Genomic DNA, 9,186 nt, shown 5'->3' with positions numbered 1-9,186 from the left:
CACCCACTTCTCTGAGTTGCATTCTTTTGGGGTCTGACAGAGCAAGCCTACCCCTTCTTCCATGGCATAGCCTTTCAAGTACTTAGTAATAATAGGATCTAAGATTTGGAGCTGGAATGAACCTTAGAGGTGTCATAGAATCATAGATCTAGAGATAGAGGAGAACATCTAGCCCGACCATTCTATTTTAAACCCAAAGAAATGGAGACAAAGAGAAATGACCATCTCTAATCATACAGGCAGCAAGTGACAGAAGTGAGATTTGGAACCAGATCCTTGATTCCAAATCTAGCACTCTCTCCACTGTATCAGATTACCTCCATTGTTCTCTCTGAGCTTTCTCTTCTCCAGGCTAAACAACTTCAGTTACTTCACCCATCCTCCAATGGTTTGGGCTTAAGGTCCTTTACCATTCTGGCTACTGTCTCCCCAATGAGCTCTAGTTTATTATTGTCTTTTCCCAATGTGTTTCCAACACTAAACACAAAGATCGAGATGTGATTTTCTTAGAACAGAGTACCAAGGGTCCTCTTACCTCCTTGTTCCTGGAAGCTGTGCCATGCCCAAGATGCCACTGGCCTTTTCAGGTAGGTGGAATATGGCTTATTCAATAGGCTTTCATGTGGCACCCATAGCAGGAAGGTCCTAAGTTTAAGGTCCCTTAGATTAGCTCTCTCTATGACCCAGCCCAATACAACATGCCTCATCCTACTCACAAACTCTTCCCTTTCAGCATAAGGGAATAGGAAGAACCAGCAAGCATGGCTAAGTGGAGAGAATCCTGGAAGAGTAATCTTATTTTCTATCATGTAACATTGGGTAAGTTACTACTTCTCTCTGAGCCTCAGTTTCATCATATGTAAAATGAGGAAATTGGATTAGAAGATCTGTGATGGCCCCTTCAACTATAAATCCTATGATGAGGGTATGTGAATGACTCACAATCTGGCAGCTTCTTACATTTATATTGATCATAAGTTGCCATTTTAAAAGCAACATGGTGTAGTGGACAGAGTGACAAAGTTGGAGTCAGGAAAACCTGGGTTTAATGCTGCCTCTGACACTGACTAGTTAAGGAACCCTAAGACACTCAGAACCTCTGTGTACATCGGGGCGTTAATTTCAAAGGCCCTATCTATGAAGCTATAGATGATGCTGCCACTGAGAATTCCCACACTAGGTGCTCTCCCCACCTACAGAATCACAGGGCCAGTCGTCTTGATTTTTGTCTTGCCACTGGACTTTGATGACTCAGGTAGAGAGAGAGAGGCTGATGACGACTATTTTACATCCAATTCACACCTAAGTCAAGATATCACCTTCTGATGTCATTGATCCACTTAGAGAATGAAGGACCAACAACAAGTAGATCACAAATCAGGCTAGATGTCAAGTAATCTGGATTCTAACTCACTGAGTTCTAGGTCAGGATTTAGAGATAGAAGGGACCTTAGCGATCACCTGTTTTATGAGAAGAAATCTCAGACACAGTGAAGAAAAGCTTTTTGCCCAAGGATATACTGGTAATAAGTAGCAGTGGGAGGATCTGAACCCAGGTCACAAGAATAACAGACGTAGAAGGGACTGGAGAGGCCTTCCAGTCTGACAGAAGTTAACATATTCCAAATCTTGACACCACACAGCAGTGAGATCTTAAACTAGTAACTTCCCTATTACCAACCTCACTTTTCTTATCTATAAAATGTTAGGGGAAAACCCCAGCATCCACAGAGGAGATGCTTAATGAATTTGTTGAGCCTTAATAAGGTTTAGTACTGTACAAGAAGAGACAGATTTCCAGAGCATGTGGACATAGGTAACCTGCAAGAGACTACAAAGGATGCTCACATCATGTAACCTTCAATAAATTGCTTATACTGGCAACAGAGTAGCATCAAACAATCATCCAGATATTTCCTTAATGATATGACACTTTGTTGTGTTGAAATGATGTGTTTTATTAGTTTGTGTCATTAGTTCTAATAGGGCAATCTGAAGTTTGGAAGACAAATCCAGTGTGAATTTAAGTACACATATCAGGCTTTATCAGGGACCTTGGAACGTTAAGCAACTATGTCCTAAGGCTCCATATGTTGCATTTAACCCTTTCAAAAATAAGAAGGTTGAGCCAGGAGATCTCAAAGGTCCCTTACTATGTCCTGTGATGTCATACAACTCTGTGGGGATAGATAGAGATACTGTGTCTACAGTAGAAAGCACACTAAACAAAAGTCAGGACACCTGTTTTGGACTAACTGTGTTGCTTTGAATTAAATCCTGCCTCCCTGGGTCTCACTTTCCACCTCTTCAAAATGAGGGGCTCAGACTACATGTTCTCTAAGGCCCCTTCCACAAATAACATTTGATGATTCTGCACACCCAGGATCAGAATGTAATCAACAGCAGGTGTGGTCCCTCAATATAAGATGCCAGGACTATGAAGTAATAGAGGGCTTCTAAGGAATGTTGTGACCCTGACATGCTAAAGAAGAGAGATAGGAATGCAGCCAGCTCCCGCCCAGGGACACTAAAGCCAAAGCCAACTGGATAACTGAGGCAGTAATTTAGAAAATTCAACACCCCCCACCAAAGCCACCACAAATAATCTCTCTTGTAGGGAGGGAATTAAAAAGAGAAAGAGAGAGAACACACATGAGAAAAGCCTTTATTAAGCATCTCATCTGTAAAGCAAATTACAAAAGAACATTAATTGACATCATCAGACAGATATCATCCTTTAGGAATACACAGGAATACCATGGTATGCATTTGGGAGGATTTGGCTTCTCACCATCAAGTAAGGTTTCATCACAAGTCAACAGAAATTTCTAAGCATTTTCAAAAATCTGAACTGCCACTTAAGTCTTCATTTCCCATGTTCATTTCCTGAAATTTCCAACACAAATAGTTTTTACTCCTAAACATATTATAATCTAGGCCCTGGCAAAAGCAGATCCTGAAGGAAGCTAAGGACCTTCCCTCAACCCAGCCTTCCTATCCTAGCCCCAATCCAATGGACTGCCCAAGGGCTCATTAAGAATAGTCAGTGGAGATCCATTACCCCATTTCACCAGATGCTTGATGCTAATTCCTCACATCTCCATCCCCAGAGGAAGTGAGCCCCATTTTATTCCAATACTCAGACCTACTACTACCCCATTCTGAACGATCGTTTATTGGGAACTTGGCTATTCAGATGCCTTGGATGAGCAAGATGTCACCAACTTAATTCTTCTGACAAGATAGTAGCCTACTGGGCTGGGCCACTGGAACTTTTATTGCTCCATAAGGTCCACTGAGATTTACCATACCATCTGCCCTGCCACTATGCATTCTGGACCCTTGTCCATTTCCATATGACCTGGCATCGCCTTCTAAAGACTCTGCACTCTTATCATCTACTTTGCTGCTGCACCCTAAGAACCCCGGGCCTTCCATCTGCCCTGCTATATATGTTGTTGCCCATTTTTAGAATATGGGATTCTTTAGTGCAGAGACTGTCTCCCTTTACTATTTATGTCTTAGCGCAGTGCTTGGCACATTGTTTAATGCTTAATAAATGTTTTTTTCCATTTCATTTTGGTGGAATTTTCCATTGTTCAGAGAATTAAAGTTGAGCCCCATAATTTTAAAATCTAACTATATTTAACATTTCAGCTTTTGGAATAAGATTAATGATAAAATTCAAAACAGGAACTGCACATTCCCTCCAGGTATCTCTCCCTGAAGGAAGTCTAGACCCATGTGTGTCCTTCTCCAGAAACTGGAAGCTAGAAAAAGAAAGAATTCTCCTTTCCCAAGGCTTCATCAACTCTATCCCATATGCAGGGATGGAATATAGAATTATCATTATTTTCACCAATGGGGAGACTCTATGCAAATGTCTAGGCAAATAAAAGTTTGGAATGTTAATATCTTTCAGCAATTCATTTGCAGCCCCAGCTTCCCTGGTAATTCCCTTGTGTTTAATCAACTCTACAAAGCTGGCCATTTTTTACCAAGCTTCTGGCCTGTTTGCCTGTGCCAGATTGTCCAATATGGTGATCATTGCAACATTAGCCCAATAATGAATAACCCCTGGTTAATCAGTACTCCAGGGGCAACTGTTTGCCTCTCCAGCACAACAGCATCCGGTCAGGAATTTTTTTCCCAACCCTGCTAACATGGTTCTTAAAACCCTAGGTTTTCTGCCTCTCATCTTCCCTTCTCCTTCTACCCATATGCCCTACCAACAATGCAGTCCTCATTACAATGCTCGCAAGTAGCCCCACAACGAAAGCCACTATTGCCCTACATCTGTCCTCCGTTTACCTTAAACGAGAATGCACCATGCCTACATACATTAACTTTTGGTAGAGTTTTCTTTTTAGCAAGATCTGTGCTTTCCTTGGTACAGGGAACTCCTTGGGAGGAAATCACACAACATAAAGTCTTGAAGAGTTGCATGGGTCACTGAGGAATGAAGTGACTTGCCCAGGGTCACACAAATAGTATGTGTCAGAGGCAGGACTACAGCCTGTCATGGCCCCTCTGAGACCAGCTCTCTCTCCACTATCCCAGGCTGCCTTCTATCTCAACAGAGGAGAATAAATGCAGGTGCACAAAAGCCATCCTCTGATCAGCAGTAAGGGTAAGGTAGCCATGAGTACTTCATGGGGAGGGCCAGAGATCTTGCCAGAAGGCCTACAGGAGTGAGTGGTCAGTAGGTAAGAAGCGGCACAGAATACCCGTAGGGGATGACCATTTTGAACATTAGGTCCATCCTTCTGGTGCCATATACCCACAATGCATGAGCCAGAGTTATATCTACATACAGAAGCTATGCTCACTTATACATATACATATATACATACATTCATACATAGACACCCATGATGGATCAGAAATTTCCTGCCAACACAAAGTTAAGCCCAATGACCTCGGAAGCCTAGGCCTGGGTCCTGCTTCACTCCCCAGCTGGCTGGGTGAAGCTCTTCAGGCTGGAGCTCTTACGGCTCAGGACAAAGGTAGAAGAGTTGCTTTTTTTGCTGGCACTGGTCTCACCCCCTGGGTTGGTCTTCAGGTAGCTTGTGGAACAGCAGAGGAAACGGTGCACCAAATCATGAAAGAGGTGGCCTGTGAACAGCATGTAGATCCAGGGGTTGCAACAGCTGTTAAGGCTTGCCAGGAGCATGGCAATGATGAACAGAGAGGCTGCAGGAAGGGTGAGAGTAAGATCAAAGCATTAAGAGGGCATCAAATCAACATGAGAGCTGACCGGGCCAGTCTGAGGGAAGCAAATGCGCATGGGGAGCCCACCAGCTCTAGCACTTTCCTGTCTCCCTTTCTGTGCTCCTCCACCTGTTCTTGACACCCTCCTTTCCCATTCACTCAAGGCATCCTCCCATCAGCACCCAAGCAAGGCTCTAACACTGCCAAGCTAATCATAATTAAGCTTAAATTAAGTATCATTAAGCATAAACCTGTCACTCTCACATTCAGGAACACTTAATGGCTCCTTATTGCCCCTAAAATTAAAAAAAGGAAAGAAAAAACGAAGGAAGGAAGGAAAGGGGGAGGAAAGAATCACCACTTCAGCCAAGCATTTAATTCTTTTCACAATCTTTTCTATCTTCCCAGGCTTATTTTAATACGAAAAGGAAAAGAAAAGAAATTGTTGATCCACTTTTCCCCTTTTCTGGTTTCTAAAAAAAGCAACAACTGCCCATGCTAGAAGGTAATAGTTGCCTTTGAGAAGAGTGATTACTCTTTTAAAGGAGGGGAGCATTCAATTGGGGAGATCAGGAAAGGTCTCGAGTAGAAGGTGACACATCAGCTAAGCTTTGGAGGAAGCAAAAGATCCTACCACGTGGAGGTGAAGAAGGACTGCATTCTAGGCTGGGGTGGGGGTGGATGGGAAGGTGAGAATCTAACTTCTGAATCTGATAATAAAGGAAATTAGAGCCCAGAGAAGGCAAGTGACTTGCTTAATGTCACCCTTCAATTAATTAGTACCCAGGGTGAGACTAGTTCTTCAAATGCTCATTGGACCAGCCACTGCAGTTGGGCTACAATGCTTCTCAGACCCATGATATTCTCAACATGAGGTCCCCCTCCACCCCCACAGATCAGACAGTCTTTGTGAAGAGTCTTCAGCAGCTACTCTGGCCAAGAAAGCATTCCAACAAGCAATGATTCTAGAGTCATAACACTTGGGTTCCGATCTCTCCTCTGACATTATTTTCTTGGGAAATTCATGAAACTCCTCCCCTGTGTCTCCATTTTCCCATCTTCAAAATTAGGGGAAGTTAGATTTCCTCGGAGGTCCCTTTCAACTTTACATCTGTGATCCCATGGTCCAAGAGAGATACCTGGGCTCGTGGCTTTGAACCTCAGTTTCCTCATCTATTAAATGAGAGGATTTAACCAGACAAGTTCTTAGGTCCCTTCTAATTCTAGATCTATGACTGTATGAAGAAGGTTTTAAAGTTAGGCCTACCGGATGGGGCTATTAAATTTGTTGTTGCTGTTGTCATTTGGTTGTTTTTTTTTTCCCTGGCAACAAGAACCAGAACCCTATAAGAGCTATGGACACCAGCACCTAACTCAGTTACTCTCACCGTTTAGCCCACAGCCAGCCCTAATCAAGGGAAATCAACATGGCAGCAGAAGGGCTACTTCTCCCAGACGGAGATGAATTCCTACATATGTTCAGACGTAAGAGAGCTCTTGGAAGCTATGTCTGTTGGCCCAAATATGGCCCTACGGGGAGACTGCCTACATAGAAATGTCCATGTGTTCCCAGAAAAATGCACTTGATTAAATACCTCCATCATCACTGATGCCCTCAGAGCTATTCACAGATCAGCAAGAGAATTTCCTAAAAGGATTGAGCAGATGGAAAAAGATGGACTTTGTTTGGAGAAGCAGAGAGAAAGAGGATTATCAGCACAGATTTGGTTAAACAAAAGATGAATATTGAATGAAAACTCAGTTGATTTATGCTAAACTGGCTCAATGCATTAGTCCCTGTGCGAATTTTCCCTTTCCCAAGAGTTCCCAGCTCTTAGGCTATGTCTAAAATTACACATTTTAACAAAGAAACTGTTCAGACCACTGGGAGCTGCCATCCCTCTCCACAGTTTCCCTCTCTTCTCTCATCCATCTCTCCAAATCCTACCTATCTGTCAAGGTCCAACTCAATCCCAACCTTCTTTGTGAAGCTTTCGCCAACCATCTGAATCCTCACCGATCTGTCTCTCCGCCAGACTCTCAGAGTCATGGATTTGAGCTAGAAGGGGCCTCAGAGGAGTCCAACTTATTTTACAAATAAGAAATGTAAGGTCCAGAGAAATAAAGACACCTGCTCAAGGTCACACAGCCAGTAAGCATCAGAGGAAGACTGAACCCAGGTGTTCTGACTTTCAAGCCAATGCTCTTTCTCTTGAATCATGGTTTTCCTGTAGCTCTGAGTGTCTGCCACACTATTGAGTATTTAATTAGATACTGTCTTAAGTGACTTAACAGTAATCCCTTGTGCAGCATTATAATAAAATTGAGCAATTGTTGCTGTTCAGTTGTTTTGTACTTGACTCTTCATGACCCCATTTGGGGGTTTTCTTGGCAAAGATACTGTAATGGTTTGCCATTTCCTTCTTACAGATGAGGAACTGAGGCAAACAACATTAAGTGACTTGCCCAGAGTCATACAACTATTAATTATCTGAAGCCACATTTGGATTCAGGTCTTCCTGACTCCAGGACCAGAGCCGTATCCACCGCACCACCTGGTTGCCCATAATAATCCTTTATAGAGCATCATAATACAATTAAGCTATTATATGGTTCTTTAAAGTTTGCAAAGTGATATGTATATGAATATATGTACAAATATATGCAAATATCATTTGAACCTCACAACTGGGGTTTGTTCTTCAAACTAGACACTCTATCTCTCAATTGTAGGCATTTTCACTTTCTAACCCTCAAGTCTGGAACTGCTTCCTTCTTCATCTCCACCTCCTAAAGTATATGTCTTATGTCCCCTCCCAACTCAGTTAACTCCAATGGTTCGCTATCACTCCCAGCATCAAATATTAAATCTGTTTGGTGTTCAAAGCCCTTCCTATCCTGCCCTATCCACTGTCAACTTTCCCACACTTCTTACACCTTACACCCATACAACTCTGGATACAACCTGGCTTTTTCTGGAACAAGAAACTACACCTCCCAACTGTCAGCATTGCCTCTGGCTGCCCCCCATGCCTGGAATGGTCTTCCTCCTCATCTCCAGCTCTTGGCTCCCCTGACTTCTTTAAGTCCAAGTAAAATCCAACCCTTTCCTGATCTCCCTCAAGGCTAGTGCCTTTTCTCTGTTGGTTATCTTCCAGTTTAACCTTTTCATATAGCTTATTTGCACATAGCTGTCTACATGCTGTCTCCCCCATCAAACTGGGAGCTCATTGAGAACAGGCATTGGCTTTTGCTTTTCTTCATATCCCCAGCTCTAGTACAGTGCCTGGCACATAACAGGTGCTTACTAAATGCTTGTTGAGTGACTGACTGTTTGACTGAAAGCTGATTGTAGAGTCAGAGGATATAGATTAAAATCTTACCTCCTATGCTTACAAGCTGTGTGACCTTGGACAAAATCACTTGTCGTCCCCGTGCCTCAGAGAGGATTGAAGCAGATGGCCTCTGAGGCCCCTCTAGAACTCTGAACTCATTAACCTGGTGACGTAGATACTTTTCTTTCAGTCTCACCTATCACAAATATCATCTGTGTAAGAGCTCCCAGGTGAGGAAAGTCTCTCTCCCCACCCAGATCAGCAATGGCTCTGCAACCTTGAGCCTTAGGGAGTTGCCCGAGCTACTGAAAGACTAGTAGACTTACCTAGAATCATACAAGCATCAGAGGCGAAATTTGAACTCAAGTCTTCCTACCAACAATTTATGTACTATACCAGGCTTCCTCTCATGTTTAATATGCCTAAGGCTTATCTCTACAACTGAGGTACAAGTTTCTTGAGGGCAGACACCATGTCCTGTGATACTCTCTATACCTGGGTAGGCCAGGGATGCCCAGCCAGGACTGGACACAAAGCAGATATTCAGTGAATCTTTGTGGGTTGGTTGATTGAGTTAATTCAGAAGGAATGCTGGGTAGAGAAACAACAGAACCCTGAATGTGTAGACATGTCCTATGCC

At 43.1% G+C, this 9,186-nt stretch overlaps 1 protein-coding gene across 1 annotated transcript in view; it reads right to left on the bottom strand.

Moving 5' to 3' along the window:
* Nucleotides 1–4,945: 4,945 nt before the first annotated feature.
* The window catches only part of OXTR (oxytocin receptor), a 29,856-nt gene continuing 25,615 nt past the window's right edge, over nt 4,946–9,186 (bottom strand). The window contains exon 2 of the mRNA XM_036738476.1: nt 4,946–5,193. Within this exon, the coding sequence (XP_036594371.1) occupies nt 4,946–5,193 (248 nt within the window). The remainder of the gene's footprint in view (nt 5,194–9,186) is intronic.

This window comes from Trichosurus vulpecula, chromosome 9 (assembly GCF_011100635.1).
Source record: "Trichosurus vulpecula isolate mTriVul1 chromosome 9, mTriVul1.pri, whole genome shotgun sequence".
Taxonomy (NCBI): domain Eukaryota; kingdom Metazoa; phylum Chordata; class Mammalia; order Diprotodontia; family Phalangeridae; genus Trichosurus; species Trichosurus vulpecula.
The sequence above is the reverse complement of the archived record's forward strand: the minus strand, read 5'-3'. Positions and strand labels throughout refer to the sequence as shown.